The sequence below is a fragment of the Mastigoproctus giganteus genome, chromosome 6, assembly GCF_048544385.1.
Source record: "Mastigoproctus giganteus isolate SK-2022 chromosome 6, ASM4854438v1, whole genome shotgun sequence".
NCBI classification, from domain to species: Eukaryota; Metazoa; Arthropoda; class Arachnida; order Uropygi; family Thelyphonidae; genus Mastigoproctus; species Mastigoproctus giganteus.
In genome coordinates, this window is record NC_143580.1 from 139,451,882 (window position 1) to 139,470,867 (window position 18,986).

At 36.4% G+C, this 18,986-nt stretch overlaps 1 protein-coding gene across 1 annotated transcript in view; it reads right to left on the bottom strand.

Annotated features, from left to right (window-relative positions):
* LOC150084619 (atlastin-2-like) overlaps window positions 1-18,986 on the bottom strand; it is a 403,792-nt gene that overhangs the window by 78,005 nt on the left and 306,801 nt on the right. The window contains exon 12 of the mRNA XM_090375357.1: window positions 5,031-5,180. Coding sequence (XP_090231483.1) covers window positions 5,031-5,180 — 150 coding nt within the window. The remainder of the gene's footprint in view (window positions 1-5,030; window positions 5,181-18,986) is intronic.

The following is an 18,986-nucleotide window of genomic DNA, read 5'->3' on the forward strand; positions in this document are numbered from 1 at the left end:
TTATAAAAACATGGACAGACTGTTAAAATGGTGTCACAATTTCTACACACAGGATGATCGTCTGCCCTCAGCAGATAGCAATGTGTCAAATGACAATGTCCTATGCAGAGCCAAGAGAGAACAACCTGCTCTTTTCAGTTCCTGTGGAGACTAGACTGCCAATGTTCAATTACAGGTTTAATCTCATATAACTTGTTTGCAGCCTGTCCATGCCATGAGTGTTGCCATTGGGACACAAGTTTCTTTTGAATTACTTGCCTGTAGTCTGTATAAGGGACTAACAAGCAAGAGTTGAAGAAGTTTGCTGATTTGGCTGCAGAGTCTGCCAAATCATTTCCTGAGATTCCAATGTGGCCTGGGATCCAGCAGAAATGAACATCAAATTCAGATTGTGAAAGAAAGTGCAGCTTCTGCTGTATCCAGGCCAGGACAGGACAGGATGAGGGTTGAACCTCATCGATGATAAAGCCTGCAATGAATTCAGAGAATCAGTATATATAATATATTTTTTGTGGTGGATGGTTTGTATACGATCCAAGGCTAGGTCAACTGTGTGTAGATGTGCAGTGAACACATTGCATTCATGGGAGATCTGCTCAGATACCATGATGTCTGGGAAAACAGCTGCAGATCCGACAGACACTTCTGACCTAGAGCCATCTGTGTAGACGGGCAAGAAGTCAGAATGTTCAGAGCGCTGTGCTAAAAGAGCTGCAGGTAGACAGCAGATGGACTACTGTCCTTTAAGCTTCTGGCTTCCCTGCACTTGTAGTTAATCATAACTTATTAAATCAAAGTATTATTATATTAATGTTGTTATTAATAATTAATGTATTATTATAGTATTACAGTATCTCCTCCTCCATTAAAGTAACATAAACACAGAAAGTGGATTATTTAGCATCTTGTAATTAACCTTTAGTATTGAGGCTAACTCTGAAGAAGTAACTTTTTTTTAATGAAAGGGATTAGCATTAATAGTGGAAAACGATGCAAGAATGCGAGCTTATACAGAATTGGCCAAAAAACCCATTTTACCTATCCATCACTAGTTTGTCTAGTTCTTCCTTGAATCTATTCAAAAAAATATCCACTTCCACAACAACGGATGGAAGCCTGTTCCAGAAATCAACCACCCATTGGCTGAAGCCAAACTTCCACATGTCTATTCTGCATTCATCCTTCCTCAATTTGAATTTATGCCTCCTCATGTGCATAGTCCGAGCAAAGGAAGAATCCCATTAGCACTGAGTTTGCTCAAGCTATTCAAAGCCTTAAATGCCTCAAACAGATCACCTCACAGGTGCCCAGTCTTCCAGATGCTACAATTCAGAGAAATGAAGCCCCTCTTAGCCATTTTGCATATTATATCAGTTTTATATATCTGTTCTACATTAAATAAACATCTGTTAAGTAATCATAATAAAAAATAAACAAACATAACACTACATTTTGAAATGGGGCGCCTCAGTAGCCAGGTGGGCAGGAGCAGCAGTGTGTAGCACATGCTTCTTGATTAGACCGGAGTTTGAGCCCGTGACCACCAAATACGGAGAATGCGGAAAGGTCAGGAAATGACCACTGCATATCCCCGGAGCAATATGGCCTTAGTTGCTAATGCTCCTAAAAACCGAACAAGAGCAGCAACATTTTGAAATCTGCATTCACTGATGTTTTCTCAGAAAAGGGTGTTTCTAAATGATTTTCTAATGCTGATTTAAAAAATTACTTCTGTTTGTTTCCACCACATCAGGTTTCTTCAAAAACCATGAAAGAAAATTTGATTTTTCACAAATTTTTATTAATTTTGGCAGAATTTGTGCACTGAAATTATAACAAAATGCTACTTTTCCTCAACTTTATATTAAAATACTTTATATTGAAAACACTATTAAAAGGGGCAGTGTGGTAAAAAAAAGTCCACTAAACACTCTCCTCTCGTTTTAAAAACTGATCTACATTTGGTAAGATTTTCATCTCTTTGATTTTCTTGTAGATCCTTCAACTTTACAGTCCCTCTTCAGCATCCCGTAACAGTCAGCCATCATGTTGACATTCCACCTTCCCTGGTACTGATCTCCATGTCTTTAATATACTGGTTAAACCTCTCACCCTGTTCTTCACTAACACTTACTAGAATTTCTGAGAAACAGTCAAGGGAGTGTACAAAATGTACTTTGACACTCAAGTTGCAGCCCAGCTTTTTGAAGATTTCCAACATATTTTCAAATATATTCTTGTAGTCTGAATCCATTTTTTCCCTTACAAAGCTCTCAACAACAGACCTGCAGCTAATCCATGCCTGTTTTTCTTTTTTATTCATAGTTTCCTCCAAATTTCTGCCCCCTCATCAGTTTGCAAATTTGAGGTCCAACAAAAATACTTTGTTTTAGCTCCTCTTGGGTAAGGAATTTGGTACAAAAGTAGTTTTTTTACAAACTGTTTGTAAAAACTGTTTGTATTTGTACAAACTGTTTCATCAAACCCAGTTTGATGTGCAAGAGTGGAAGGAGGACAGTTTTGGTGTCAACCAGTGGTTCATGAACTATGTTCTTTGATTCAGGCAACAAACTGCCCATCTTTGGCCAGACCTTGCCATTCCAGTGCTTACTCCTTGCCTGATTGTTCCACTTATGCAAAAAGCAAGGCATTTTTGTCTAGCCAAATTGCTGTCCAAGTAACATGCCTATCACTTTATAAAGTCAGCACATACCATGTTCTTCATACTTCATATCTTTTTTTTTGGTAGTTATTGGTGCATCGGCTTCTGTGGCCATAATGCACCTCCCAAGGTTTTTGCAGTACTCTGATCCAAGCCCAAGACGGGATTTGAACCCGCAACCTTTGGGTTGCCAGGCAGTTGCTTTACCCACACGGCTAGCCCGGTCGGCACTTAATATCTGTCAACAACTTCAAGTTCTTCTCATATGTTTCTTTCAAATGCACAGAGTGAGCTATTTGAATTTACCAATATTTATTTCTCTTGTGGAGCAACAGACCTTTGAGGCTTTTCTTTGATGAGTCAATAAAAAGTCTCTAACATGTTCAATTGTAACTAATTCCTCAATAGTTCATTAAGTCATTTATATTACTGTCAAAAACTCGAATAGTTCTAAGAAAAGTAGGCAACCACTTCTTGTTCTCTGTGTCTGTACCACGAGAAAAACATCCCATGTGCTAGAAAATTTTTTGACTTGTCTAGAACCAAGAAGTTCTTGCAGATTCCTTTGGTAAATTTAAATCTCTTACCAGATCATTGAGTTCATGCTGTGAAAACACTTGAGGGCTGGACTCAATATCTTCAGGCATGTAGACTTCAGTTTCATCTTCAGAAGTATCACTTTCAACATTCTCTGCTGCTACATTCTCTAATATAAGTGGAGGGCATGGAATCAACAGGTTGTCTCGATGTGGGATTGGTCTAACAGCAGATGGAATATTAGGATACGCAATTCTTTTCTTACTCTTTGCATTGTATCCCTCTACATTAATTAAACAAAACTAAGTCATTACAGTGGTTTGTAGGCTCCTACCAAATCAAGGGAATTGAAAATGGCATGGCATGGCTACAATCTGAGTGCTTCAACACAGGTTCACCAAACTTAATGTGGATCCCATTGTTTATCTTGATCACCAGTTTCACTCCAAAATAAGTATTTAGTATTAGTAATGGCCACATGGTGCAAGAAAGCCTATGGCTTACGCTGCACCAGCCAAAAAAAAAAATAATAAAATAAATAATAATAATTAATAATAAAAAAAGGAAATTAAACCTATCATCCTATGCACTTCCCTTACCCGAAAGTACTATCCAGATGACCTTTGAATTTCCCCAAACTGTCGGCCTCTACCACCCATGAAGGCAACTTATTCCAGTAATTTATAACTCACTGGCTAAAATAAAACTTCCTGCAGTCCAATCTAAACATTCCCCCCCCCCCCGTAACTTGAATTTATGTCCCTAGTTCTAGCATCATTTATAATCTTGAAAATTTCGTCCTCATTCATTTTACTGATGCCTCTCAGAGCCTTAAACACCTCAATCAAATCTCCTCTAAGGTGTCTAGTTTCTAAACTCTGCAACCCACATATTCGAAGTCTTTCTTCATAAGGACGCCCTTTTGCTGATCTCACCAGGTGAGTTACCCGTCTTTGCACCCTTTCAAGAAGCTCGATGTCTTTCTTTAGGTGTGGCACAATACACATTTTTTACAAATTCTGTAATATCTTGTCTTTGCTTGAAGACTATTTTGTTATTTGGTTTTTAGGAGCATTAGCAACCAAGGCCATATTGCTACGAGAATATGCGGTGATCATTCCCTGACCTTTCCGCATCCTCCGTATTTGGTGGTCACGGGCTTGAACCCCGGTCTAATCAAGAAGCATGTGCTATGCACTGCTGCTCCTGCCCACCTGGCTACAGAGGCATCCTCGAGGACTATATAACTTCCACAAATATAACAAAATAACTTCAGGCTGTTCAAACACTGGCGTGAAAGCATTTTACTCTTTTCAGCACACGTCTGACATGATAACCTCAAAAATAAACTGAGCTCACACTGATAAACACTACTGCATGGAGCTCACAAGGCCAGAAACGAATGACTGAAGGCAGTGTTGCCAACATGTGAAGTTTTAGAGTTTACAAATTTCCAGTATTTACTCCTAATTTAATACATTCAATAATACAACACGACATAAACTCAAGTGATTTGTGAAAAACAGTGATAGAAAAAAACAATTAAAATATTTGAAATTTAAAAAGCTGAAAAACTGAGTTAAAAACAGCAATTACTTTACAAATATCAGAAACCATGCAGAGTGGTGTAATTTGTATAAATATCTGTTTTTTTAATTTTTGTTCAAATTTGTTTGAACTAACCCAGCATATTTTGTAAAAGCCACACACTGATCTGTGATAAAAAAAGAAAAATGACTACCGCAATAAATCATTAATAAAAACCAGCAATGCCTAGTACTTTATAAATAAAGCAATGCCTAGTACTCTAAAAATAAAGCAATCAACTTACCTCTTCAAGCTGTGCTATGTACATAGCAGAGAAACTTATTCCTCCCATCTTCTTAACACTTCGAAAAAATTGAATTGCTTTATCTCTGGCAAAAATATGCCTCCTCCTTAAATTTTGAGGACTTATATATGGACATTCTCCACCACATACCTTAATTAATTTAAAAACAAACACAAATTATTATTATTCATATTTAATGTATGTTTATTTGTTAATAATATATTTGGAATGAAGCTTAGCACACATTAATAATGGATCGATAAATGATAAATAATATATGATTGAATAAAACAAGTCTAAAATAAAACCCACTATTTGAGGTGCATAAAAATTAATTACAGTAAAATTCAATTACAACAAATTTCTTGGGAAGGAGGGGGAGATTCATTTCATCATAATAACTGAAAATTTTGTTCTAGTAAACATCACCAAAAATTACAGGAACTCCCCGACTTACGTAAGGGAATGCTACATAAGTCGGAATTTCCCTAAATAAACATTTAGGGAATTCTGCACTCGCAACTATGTGCGCTGAATTTGAGAGAAGCAAAAAAGAAATGTTCGACGAACATGTAAATAGAATTATTCAATTTTTTTATCTCATGTGCAGGAAAAATTACAAAAAGAGAGAGGAGACAGGCATAACATCAGCAAGTTTGACCTTTCAAGCATCATTACCAGAATTAATTCTCCAGCTGATACGCACACTGCTGCAGAAGTTGAGGCCTGTGGAGATTTAGAAGGGGTATTTTCCAACGCATCACAAAATTTCTCTGCAGCTGCAGAATCGGTACTGGTGACTTCGCTGCATACTTTAATGTTTTCGAAACCAATGCGATTCTTGAACCTATTAAACCACCTGTTGCTTGCTATGAACTTGGCTTGGGGTTTGCCATCCTTATTGTTATTTTCATAAATACTTCTTGCTTGAATGGCCATTAGATTCAGGGCACTTTCTTCTGAATCTGATTTTCCATCCATATTATTAATAGCTTTTCCATCTTTGATATAACACCTGAATGCTGTTTTGTGATCACTGTTGGGGCGGACTGGCCCGGTGTGAAATACGTTGATCCTTGAACATGTTCTTTTATACTGTCCCTTAAAATAGTATTCACTGTTGAAAAAGCGAGACCTAAGTCCATGCAATAGATGACAAACTTTGTCCTGCTTCGTACTTCTTAATCATTTTCATCTTCATTTCTAAATCAATTTTGTTCCGTTTCCTAGCACTGCCACCACTTGCACTTTCCGTTGGTCACTTTCCCTTCATAATTGTAATAAGTAAATAGGAATGAAGAAAAGATTCTGAAAATTTATTTATGTTTTTTATATGATTGAAGATTTCAGTGAAGGGGGTACACATTTTACCATAATAACGTAAAAACCCACACAATTACAGTTATCACAATTATTGCAAATGCAATAAGCTCAAGTTTACTACCCATTTATAATTGATTGCACTAACAGAAAAGCCCAATAAACCGGAAAGTGCAAATTGTTTTTATTGTTTTGTGGTAATGACCTCCAGAAATGTGTTTTAGAAAAATATCACAAAGGCATTCAAAATTGATTCTTATAACGGAACATACGATAACGATGAAAGAATAGCGCAATTTCCATTATAAAAATGACCTTTTAGAGAGATAAATAGCTTAGTTATTTATCCTATGGTAATAGCGAAAATTTCAACTTCTGAGGTCTTGGAACAAATTACCAAAATGAACAATGTGTTATTAAGTTCAAATTACGATATTTTCACGATATCTCCATTTATTCCTATGGGATGCAAACTACGTTTCCAGGTATTTTTTAAGTTTGCACTGGCCGGCAAAAACTTAAGTAAAGTTGAATTTGCATAAATTGAGTATTATATAAGTCAGAGAGTTCCTGTATATCAAATGATTAATTATTATTTGTATAAAAAAAAAAGTTCTCAGGTGCATAAAAATTAGTTACAGTAAAATTCAATTACAACAAATTTCTTGGGAGGGAGGAGGAGATTCATTTCATCATAATGACTGAAATTTTGTTCTAGTAACATCACCAAAAATTATATCAAATAATTAAAAAAAAAATAAGAGATTACACCTCAGCCTTCTTCGAGAAACGCTCCCACTCTCCAAATGTAACGAATAAAATGAGATGAAAATGAATTAGCGAATTCCCTCACTCATAGAGATACAAACAAATTCGACTTGCAATGGAATCAAAAGCTGAGAACCCCAACCCGACCAACGAAACATTAAACCACCGCAGCAAGACCATGAGTGTGAGAAGACATTGTGTCAGAATAAATAATTAAAACCGCTTCTGATAATAAATAATTAAAATCACTATTAAAAAGATTAAAAACACGATTAAAAAAAATTAAAATCACAATTAAAAAGATAAAAAAAAAAATTAAAATTACAATTAAAATTTGGATGAACACTCAAATTAAACGAAATGCACAGCTGTTTCCCTTCCTTAAGCAGACCACGCTTTTTGGCTGATCGCCATGTTCACAGGATGGGAATATCGCAAAGTGTTTGTGTGTGTATTTGGCTCTTAAAATAAAGAGATTATTTGTACTGATGCAAAACGTGCTACAAAAGTAAAAATCTTTTGTGCAGAGAATGTTGCTTTGAAAACAGTTTTTTTTTTTTTTTTTTTTTTTTTTTTTTTACCTTTGTGGTATTTCTACTGCTGAGGTTTTTTTTTTCTTCCAACTCTGTGGTATTTCTTTGATATGTTTGTATCATATCAGAAATATGTATATCGAGTTAATTAACATTTCAAAAATTTCTGTGTGGCAACATCAATAGTTCATAACTTTCATGATGTTACTGTTTATTTAATTTAATAGATTAATATTAAAAAGAGGTAAGCTGATGCAAAGAAACCAGGCTTGTTCAGTATCAGCCTCAAAAAAAAAAAAAAAAAATTACCTGCACATGCTTTTATCCAAGTATCTATGAAACACTTCCTTAGTATACACTTTTAAAAGTTTAAGAGTGATAATTTACTCTAATGACAGGTTGAAAAATGAATAGAAACACAGAATTATTTATGAGTTTTAGTTTAATCAAGCTGTGTCCACAATCATGCCATAATGATTTTGCAGCTCCACACAATCATTACTAGCTACTTCAGCCAAAAGGATACCATGCTGCATAAAGATTTACATGCAGATAATTTCTCAAGAGCAGGAGGAAACCACAAATTTGGGCGATATTAATTAGAAAGTGCATCCAAATGACACTGGTGGACAATGCAATGTTGAGTCAATGTGGTGTGACATAAGCACTGGAAAAGGAAAAATGAGAGCGGGTGTGTGTTATAGGCCTAATGACTCTGATGAGTAAAATGAAAAATTCTGCAGAGAATAGAGTGGGCCAGTAAATCTGAATGTCTAATAATGGAGGATTTTACCTTTCCAGATATTGACTGGAACTTGTGGATTGGTCACACATATACTAGCAAGACTTCAGTGGATTTATTCGATGACTGTTTTCTACAGAAACATGTTTGAGAGGCAACCAGAGGGAGTAATACCCTTGATCTGATTATCAGCAGTGATTATTCATGCATTAAGAATTTGCAGATAAAGGAACCACTGGGTGACAGTGATCACAGTGTATTATGTGGGATTTACTTAAAGATGTAGCTACTATCAAGGGTAAAGGGAAGGATTTTTGCTTTCATAAAATTGACTATGGTGGTCTCAGACAATTTTTAAATTCTATACAGTGGGATACTGATGATGTTACCGATGGGGGAATTCTAAATGGGAAGCTTCAGGGACTTAATCTTGGAAGCTACTATGCTTTTCATACCAACTAAGAAATATTGTTCAAAGTTTAGGGCTAAATGGATGTCAGATGAATTATTATTATTATTATTATTGTTGCTCTTATATTATTTCTCCCTGATTGGGGGATTCCACTCCACGACGGGTACTGCTACCAAGTACACAGGGTGGTTGTAATGTCTGGTGTTACTGTCGGTCGAGGAAATCTCTGACTATCCTACAGGTGTTCAGGATTGCGACTTTCTGAAGTTCCTTGTAGGTGTTCTCTGGGAGACCTATTGCTGCTAGGCTGCTATGTAGAGTCTTTGGTACCTTACTGGTGGTTCACACGATGATTGGGACAGTCGATATTTCTTGCATATGCCACATCTCCTTGATCTCATGTCTCAGGTTCGTGTACTTCCTAATTTTTTCTTTGTGGGTTTTCTAGACATTGCTAGTGTTCGGCACCGCTATGTCAATCAGGTAGGTAGCCTTTTCCATTTGTCCACAAGTGTTATGTCCGGTCTGTTGTGCGGGATGGTCTTATCTGTTATTATGGTGCGATCCCAGTACAGCTTGTGGGTTATTATTATTATTATTAGCCGTATGGTGCAAGGAAGCCTGAGGCTTATGCTTCACCAGCCAAAAATAAAATTCCCAAGTTACCCTGAGAGAAGTAGAAAGGAATCACCAAGAAAGAGAAGAATGATGATATCCAGCTCAGGACCCTGGGTGTACCAAGCCCATACTCATCAGATGTGAGCCCCTGGGGTTAAATTTTAATGAGGCTCGTGACAGAGATGAAAAATGCATGGGATGCATACAAATTATCAGATATTGCAGATATGAGCTAGTCTGTAATCAAGTCACAAAGGAGGTTAGGCAGGCAAAGTCAGATTATGAGAAATCTTTGGGAAAGGATGCAAAGAAAAACGGCAAAGAGTTCTTTACTTATGTAAACTCTAGAAGAAAAGGGATGAATTAGATTGATCCACAGCATAGATGGTTCAACTACTGATGATCCTGCTCAGGTAGCTGATAAACTGAATGAGTATTTTGCATCGACATTCATACATGAGGATTCAGGGAGGGAAATGCCAGAAGTGAATTAAACTCCGGCAGTGAGCTAGATGATTTTGTAATGAGAGCAAAGTGGAGGAGAAATTGTTGAAGTTAAACATAAGGAAGGCACCTGGGGTGGATGGGATCTATCTAGTTATATTAAAGGAGGCAGTAGAGAAAGTAAGAAACCCCTTAGCCATAATTATGAGGGCTTCCTTGGACTCAGGGAAGGTCCCCATGGACTGAAGGTGTGCAAATGTATCCCCAATTCACAAAGGGGGTTCAAAAGGTGACACAAGTAACTATAGACCTGTTAGTTTAACTTGTGTTCTGGGGAAAATAATGGAATCACTGGTTAAAGAAGCACTGCAGGATCATCTAGAGATGACTGCAGTTATAGTTCAGACACAGCATGGGTTTGTTAAAGGGAGGTCTTGTCTGACCAATTTGACTGGATGATGTGGTCACAAAGGAACTGGATGTAAAAAATAATTTTGATATATACAGTAGACACTCAGTTTTCTGGGATAGATGATAAAAACAAATCCTGGATAATCAATTTCCTGGTTAATCCAAAATACAGAAGTCCCTGACATACATAGGAATACGTTCCAGGGCTTCTTATTTCGTCGAGTTTTATGTAACTCGGGAATGACTAGTAATATATTGCTATTATATTATTATTGACAAATCTGAATTCAGCGTGATACTTGTTAATGTTTGACCATTTTCATACATTCTTATTAGTTTTATTTTCTGATCCAAATCGATCGCTTTCCTTTTCTTCGTAGATTTACTAGTATAACTGTCACTTATTCTCTTAGTCAGCACTATGATAATGGTGCCGACTAAGAGAAAAACTTCACAGGGTTAAGGCGAAAACTCACTATTATCACCCCGCACGAGCTCACTAAAGCACATTTCTGGAGGTCACTGCCATAAAACAATAACATAAATTTGCACTTTCTGGTGTCTTGGGCTTTTCTGTTTGTGCATCTAATTATAAACAGGTAGTAAATTTGATCTTATTGTCCAAAAATACCAATAGCTGGAATTCTGTGGGTTTTTACATTATTATGGTGAAATGTGTGTTCCCTTCACTGAAATCTTCACTCATATAAAAAAAAAAAAAAAAAAAAAACCATAAATAAGTTGTAAGAATCTTCTCTTCTTTCCAATTTTTTTGCTTGTTACTCCGATCTCACTTCAGCAATTTATGCCTGCCATGATCGATTGCTTATTATTATTTTTTTGGTTGTTTTAAATTTTACAATCCTACAAAAAAATAAAAAAATAAAATAAAAAAAAATTTGAGCAAAAAAAAATTTACGTAAATCTGTAGTTGTGTAAGTCAGGGACTTACTTGTATCGAAAAATGTTCAGCAACCTAAGTAAAAAATATGGCGATAGATAAAAAACTTACCAAGCATCGTATTAGACATCCAAGTGTCCAATACGATGCTTCCCTTTATTTTTTACAATGTTGCATATGGTTTGGTCACCAACATTATAATGGTTCATTAATGATTTAACGGATGCACCATTTTCAAACTTTTGAATAATTTCAAGTTTTTGTTGAACTGAAAGTGCAACTCTTTTGCATTTACCCATCATTTTCGCGATTTCGAAGAGAGAAAAAAAAATATTTAATACAAAAAAATTTGCAACGTCCCTGACATAAATAATGAAACAAAATTTGTCTTTTTGCGGTGTGACGGAACACAACAATCAACGAGACGCACTAAAACAAACTAAATATTTGGTCTTTTTTTTTTTTTTTTTGAGAGGTGGGTGTGAAGACAGCAGGGGCTGCAAGATAATAGGCACATTAATCTCCCAATGACGACTTGCGAAACATCTGTTTATACCTATCTTAGTTATTACTTGAATTTTAGGATTTTTGGTTTTTTTTTTTTAATTTGGAGTCTTCAAGTGTCCCATTTAATCTGATCCCAGTAAATCAAGAGTCTGCTGTACTTGGATTTCAGGAAAGCTTTTGATACTGTTGCACATGGACGACTTCTGTACAAATTGGAGTGGTATGGCATTATGGGCAAGTTGGTACAGTGGATAAAGGGATGGTTGAGTGAGAGACGACAGAGAGTGGTAATCAATGGACACTGCTCTTTGTGGACTAATGTTATTAGTGGAGTTCCCTAGGATTCAGTGCTGGGCCCATTGTTGTTTTGTGTATTCATCTTAATAACCAAGTTTGCAGATGATACAAAGGTTGGCAGGTTGTTAATGACAGTAAAGACAGTATGCTGTTGCAACAGGATCTAGATAAGTTGGGCAAGTGGGCTGAGAAGTGGCAACTGAAGTTTAACATTGACAAATGCAAGGTACTGCATATGGGTAACAATGTACCAACCGTATGGTACTCACTCAGGGAAGTGGAGAATGAAAAAGACCTGAGGGTAATTGTGTAGTCAGATATGAAGTTCACAGAGCAATGCAGAAGGGCTGCCGGAGCAGGTCATGGAGTCTTGTCAATGATATATAGGAATTTTGCTAGCAGGCACAAGGTGATTATCTCATTGTACAAGGCACTGGTCAGGCCACACCTTGAGTACTGTGTACAGGTCCGGAGGCCTCATTTTAGGAAGGATGTAGAGTTGCTAGAACGAATACAATGAAGAGCAACAAGATTGGTGAGTCGAACGAAGGGGTCCTCTTACCTGGAAAGGTTTAAATTCTTAAAATTGCAGCATCTGGAAACTAGGCACCTGCAAGGTGAGCTGATTGAGGTGTATGAGGCCTTGAACGGGTTGGGCAAGCTCAATGCTGATAGGATTCTTCTTCTTGCTCAGATTACGAACCTGAGTGGGCATAGATTCAAATTGAGGAAAGACAGTTGTAGAATAAATGTGTGGAAATTTTCCTTTAGTCAGCTGGTAGTTGATTGCTGGAACAGACTTCCATCACTTGTTGTGGAAGTTGATAGCTTAAATAAATTGAAGGCTAAGCTAGACAGGCATTTAGAATTTATGGATGGGTTTTGGCTGATGATACATAAGTTTGCTTTCTTGCATCATATGCCTCAACTAATGCTAATGTTTTATAACTATCAAGATATCACTGCTCATTTAATCTAATAAGATTGGTATTAATTAAAGCAAAGTGACACAAAGAAGGGAGGCTTATTCAGCTTGAGCCTTAAAAAAAAGTCACCTGCTTTCATCCAGGTATATCTGTGAATACTTTCTTAAAGTTACATAAGTTTTTAAAAGTTTAATGACAATTAATACGCTTTAGTTTAAAGAGAATTTTCTTATAACCAACCTACAACTATCCTTCCTTAATTTAAGTGAAAGCTCTCTGGTTTGTACTACCTTAAGAAGAAAACACATATCACCATTATTCAATTTACAGCCACCTTTCCGAATCCTCTGGCGCTGTATTTCCCAACCATGTTTTCAGATATGAATTACTTTTATATCTGGGGTGGAAACCAGAAACCACTTTTATATTTGAGGTACAGGATATGCACCATGAAAAATATTAAACTTCTTTACAAATATTATTATTTTTTAAATAGAATGATATATACTCATACTTAAGTAGTCACCCCAGGGGCTCACATCTGGTGAGTATGGGCTTGGCACACCCAGGGTCCTGAGCTGGATATCATCATTCTTCTCTTTCTTGGTAATTTCCTTCCCTTCTACTTCTGATTCTTATTCTCTCTCAGATTAATTCAGAAATTTTTTTTTTGGCTGGTGCACATAAGCCTCAGGCTTCCTTGCACCATATGGCTAATAATAGTAATAATAGAAATAGTACACATTGGATTGTCATAGGCAAAACTGTATTTTCCTGTTTCTATTAATGGGCCTGTTGCATGCTGCAAAAAAAGTTGTCTTATTATCAAATCCCATAGAACTTTCATAAATTATGCAGACAATGGTGGGAAACACCGCCCTATTGGGCTATTGGGTACACCAAAAACAGAAAAACTTAAAAATGAATAATTATGATATTCACTTTTGATCTTCATTACATTTTTTACTGGATTTAGTACACTACAGAATATATTTCTGATATTAAAAATATATATGTATATTTTTAATAATATTTATAATTATAATAAATTTCTGCTTTCATTTTTTTTTCAAAGTTATTTTTGTTTAGTCTATTTGGGAATATCATATTAGCTGCAATTTAATAATTTTTTTTTTAAATAACTTAAAAAACAAGACTAGAAAATAAAATAACTATCTATAAATTAAAAAAGTTTTCCTCCTAGTGATATTTATTCGAGCCAATGGGGGAAAGAGGGCGAGGTAATTACGTTGCTACAAATGCAATTAATTACTGACAACTGCCTCCATAACATTCACCAGCCTTGTGCACGTGACTTCTCTGTCTAACATCTGATGTTTCATTGTAACATTTTTTGAACATTAATGAATATTGTATATAGTATTTGTAAATAGTTTATTATTTTGTAAATATTTTAAATATTTGTATAGTTTGTAAATATTTCAGTGAAATATTTTAGTCCTGCTCTTTTTGGATGCAACAATATTCCTCATGCATTATGGAACCCAAAGCAAAGGTCTTTCTTAAGTGACCTATGTAAATGCAGGTAAATAATTACATAGTGATATTGACTGAAATCCAGTATAGTATACACTGGCAAGTATTTTGATGAAAGTGAGGAAGACTGCGATAACTGACAGGTGAAGGCACCTCACTTTTCTGATTGTTTTGTGTCGTCGAGGGGGGGGTCTTAGCTTAGGTACGGTGTTTATCCCTCCATCCTGCTGTTTTAAAATGAGTTTCCGATTTAAAAGCGGCGGCAAATGTGGGAAAAAACACCCTAGGCATATCAATAAGATGGGCAGGGAAAGCAGTGGCATCTGCTAATCACTGCTTTGTTCCTGTCCGTTTGTTGAAATATGGGAGTCACAACTTGTCAGTCACTGCTTTCCCACTGTTTTGCTTGACGCCATGCTGGAGGGTGTACACCGTTCTGGTGTTTTTACCGTGATATTTATTTGACCTTGAGAATGCCGCACACTACAAATGCACAGGTAAATAATTACATTGGTCATTTTCTGATTAGATATCGACCAGTGCGTTTCGACAGGTGTGTCTTTTACGTAGAAAAGATTTGACTTACTCCGTATACCTCTACATTTTACATAGAAAAGCGTGTGCAGGGGTGGGCGAGCAAAGCTCCCTACTTTTTATTAAAAAATAAATGAAGACAATCATAAGCACTCTTAAGGCAGTAATAAGTATAAAACTTTATTAATATTAATATTTTGCTGGTAAGCTTTAAAAGCTATTTGCCTTTAAAACAACTTCAATCCACCTTGGCATTGAATCTACTAAGCGTCATACTTCTTAAATGAATCTTGAATGATGACCTCAATCAATTCTTTTATTTTTAACAGGGAAAGGGAAACAATTACTTTCAGCTTTTACCACCTCAACTTTTCAATTGCATTAGTTCTGGTCTTTCAGCTATTTTATCTGGCATTGGCTGTGTGTAAGGTGCACAATCCTGCTAAAAATGCATGATTGTGCAGAATTCTGTGGCACTCTTTGCCACAGAATTCTCATAACCTGTCTTATCTTGCCTAACCTTCTTTGTGAGTTGATTGCAGAGTAGATTATATTTACTGTAAGCTTCTGTATAACTTGATAATTTATATGCAATCCACCACATTTCTTTGCCACAAGTCTCATCAGTACATCTGACATTGATTTATGTCTAAGCCTCGAACAAAATCTTTTAATTGGTATATATAACAAGATCATTGTCACTAAAAATATTTATTATCTAATATAGTGTCACAATAAGTAAATAAAATTATAAAGTGTTCCATTTCCAACAATTTCTTACCTTTTATCATGAAACACTGAATGGTATAATGTAATCTATGAATGCGCTCTTAGTTTTTTTTTTTTTTTTTTTCTTTAAATGCTTGATAGAGGTAAAAATACTTTGATCAATTTCGCATAAAGATGTGATCGTGAGATTAAAGCTAAAGTTTCTCCCAAACAGAAAGCTTCTTTATATATGACTAACTCTTTACTTCTAGGCTACATCTTTTCCATCATGGAGAGGTTTAGTATCATAAAATGAAGACACTAAACCTCTCCACATTATTCATGAGGCCCAATGAAGGCTTCATATAATGGAATAATTACTGCTTTGCTCCTACTATCAAAATTGCTGTACATCAGTGGTTCCCAACCTTTTGTCACTCGAGTCAAACTTTATGTTAAAAGATGAATATTAATGGCTTCCTGAAATAGTGATTGCCATTGAACTCAATGGAATTTTTCCTAATCTTGCAAAATAGTTGAAAAGGGTCGCAGCACATTGGATGGGAACTGCCACTGCTCTACACGATAGATAAAACATCATCTGTGCTATCCTGCCTGCATGTCTGAACTATTAAGGGTGTGCAGACTGCACAATTACTCCGTTAAGTCTTATAAGATTTTTTCTTTATCAACTAGCTTAAGAGTGTTGCTTCACAAGTAATAACATTTTTTTTTTTTTAAATGAAAACTCCAAACATGAGAGGTATTAGAACCTATAGTACTTAGTACCGTGTTTGGGTTGGAGGTTGAGAAGATGAAAGAAGATATTTGTTGACATTATACTTGAACTTCTGTAGACTGTAATTTTCAGGAAATACGTATGAAGGAAGGTTGTTCCAGAAAACAGCAGTTGAATGAATAAACGAGGAAGATGAAAAGTTGGTTCTGTGAGTTTGAAGTTGGACAGTAAATAGACATTGGCTGATGGCAGCACGTGTTCAGACTGTTTTGAAAGAGAAAGCGGGAATTATAGAAGCCAATTCAGAAGAACAGTGCCCATGGAAGTATCTGTAGAAAAGGCATGCAGCAGAAACAGTACATCTATGAGACAGTGAGTGGAGAGACTCAGAGAGGAGTCATTAATTAACCGAACTACCCTCTTCTGAATGGAATCTAGAAGCCTGAGGGACGTTTTGGGGGCACCGCCCCAGATGTGGGAACAGTATTCCATGGTAGGGCAGATTTGCAATTTGTACAGAGTGAACAGCTGTTTGGAAGAAGAGTAACGCCGAGAATGAAAAAGAAAACCAAATTTTTTAGATGCAGAGGAAGCAATATTTGTCATGTGCTTGTGCCAAGAGAGATTAGAAGTCAGGGTAATCCCCAAAAGAGATATATCATTTTGCCTAGAAATCTGAGTGTCACCAAAGATAAGCATAGGAGCAGAAAAATCCTTTTTGCGAGATATAAGACAAGACTCAGTTTTAGAAAAATTGAAATCAACAAAGTTGTCTTTGCTCCACTGGAGAATTACCTGGAGATCGGCATTTAAGAAATTGGTAGCGGATATTCAAGAAGTTGAAGCTGATTGAGCAGGGTAAGGTTTCACAAAATGGAAAGTGCATTGCAATGTGCCATCATCGGCAATGGAAGAAGGTCATTAATATACAAGAGGAAAAGAGTGGACAAAAGAACTGAACCTTGGGGGACACCAGCATTAGTAGGGGAGAAATTAGAAGACAGCGAGCCATCTACGATCATCCTTAGTGAGCGATCAGAGAGAAAACTGGATAACCAATTACAAAAAACAGTTGGAAAACCATAAAATGAAAGCTTGTTTAGAAGACCTTTATAATCAAACACAATCCAAAGCCTTTGAGATATCAAGAGCAACTGCTTGTGTTTCACAAAACCTTTCCGTTGAATTTGACCATAAATTAGTAATTTAAGACAGAATATCACCAGTGGATCGACACTGAATGGAATCCATACTGCTGATCATTGACCAGAAGGAAGGTTTCTAGGTAGTTTAAGAGTTGGCAGTTAATTGATTTCTCCATTACTTTAGAAAGTGTAGAAGTAATTGCAATAGGACGATATTTGGATGCAAGGGATTTGTCACCTTTTTTTTAGGAACTGGCTGGATAGGAGCAAATTTCCAAGCAGAAGGAAAAACACCTTTGGAATAAGAAAGTGAAAAAAGGCGGCAAAGAACAGGAGCAGGAGATGGTATTTCTCCACTTGAGAACAAGTGGAGAAATACCATCAGGACCAGAAGCTTTTTTAGCATCAAGATTTGCCAAAATCCTTCCCACATCCTTTTGACAGAAGACCACAGGAGGCAATTGAATGGAGCGTGTTGGGAATGGTGGGAGGTGTTTTACCAATTTTACCAAGATCATTAATACATGAGTTGGAAGAAAAATGGGATGCTAGCAGGCCAGCTTTATCCTTGGCTGTAGTAACAACAGAACCATGTGGTTTTGACAGAGGTGGGAGCACAGATGGGCAAAAGTTGCAGCCAATAGCTTTGGCAAGAGACCAGAATTCTCGGCTACCTTTAGGGCAAGAAGCAAGTTTTCTACTCTTAGTCTGTTCAAAATCTAGTTTGGACTGATTAATTACTGCTTTACAATTGTTGTAAGCTTTGGTGTAGGCAGAAAATGAAACTGAAGAATTGGAAACAAGCCAATTACGATATGCAACATTCTTCTCTTGAACAGCCTTAGAACATTTATTGGAAAACCAAGGTTTAGATAAAGGACAAGATTTTAAAGTGGAGTGTGGGATAAAGGATTCCATTCTTACAAGAATAATTTCACTGACATGATCTGAGCAAACGTTTACATCAGAAGTTTTGCAACAGTAGTCCAACCAAGGAAAAGAAGAAAACAAATCTCGCAGGTCATTCCATTTTGAATTCTTGTAATGCCAAACAACACGAGGTTGGGAATAGCCATGAGATAAAGGTTCCATTGGAGATGAGACAATCACCAAGTTTTGATCTGAGGTGCCTAATGGGCCACTCACTTCAACCGTATACTTAGAGGGGGTTGTTTGTGAGAAAGAGATCAAGCGTGTTGACTGTATGGTTAGGATTGTCCGGTATTTTTGTAGGAAATGAACAATCTGTGCAAGATCATTAGTAATTGCAAAAGTCTCAGCACCTCGACCAGCTGGATCGGTGTGACTAGAAAACGGAAGCCACTTGGAGTTGTGAACCTTAAAATCACCAATTAAAATTACCCCACTCTTAGGAAAGTTGGACTGGAGAAAGTCAAGTTGCAAAGAGAGGAAGTCAAAAGAGTTCCAATGATTAGTGGAGTTGGGAGAATGGT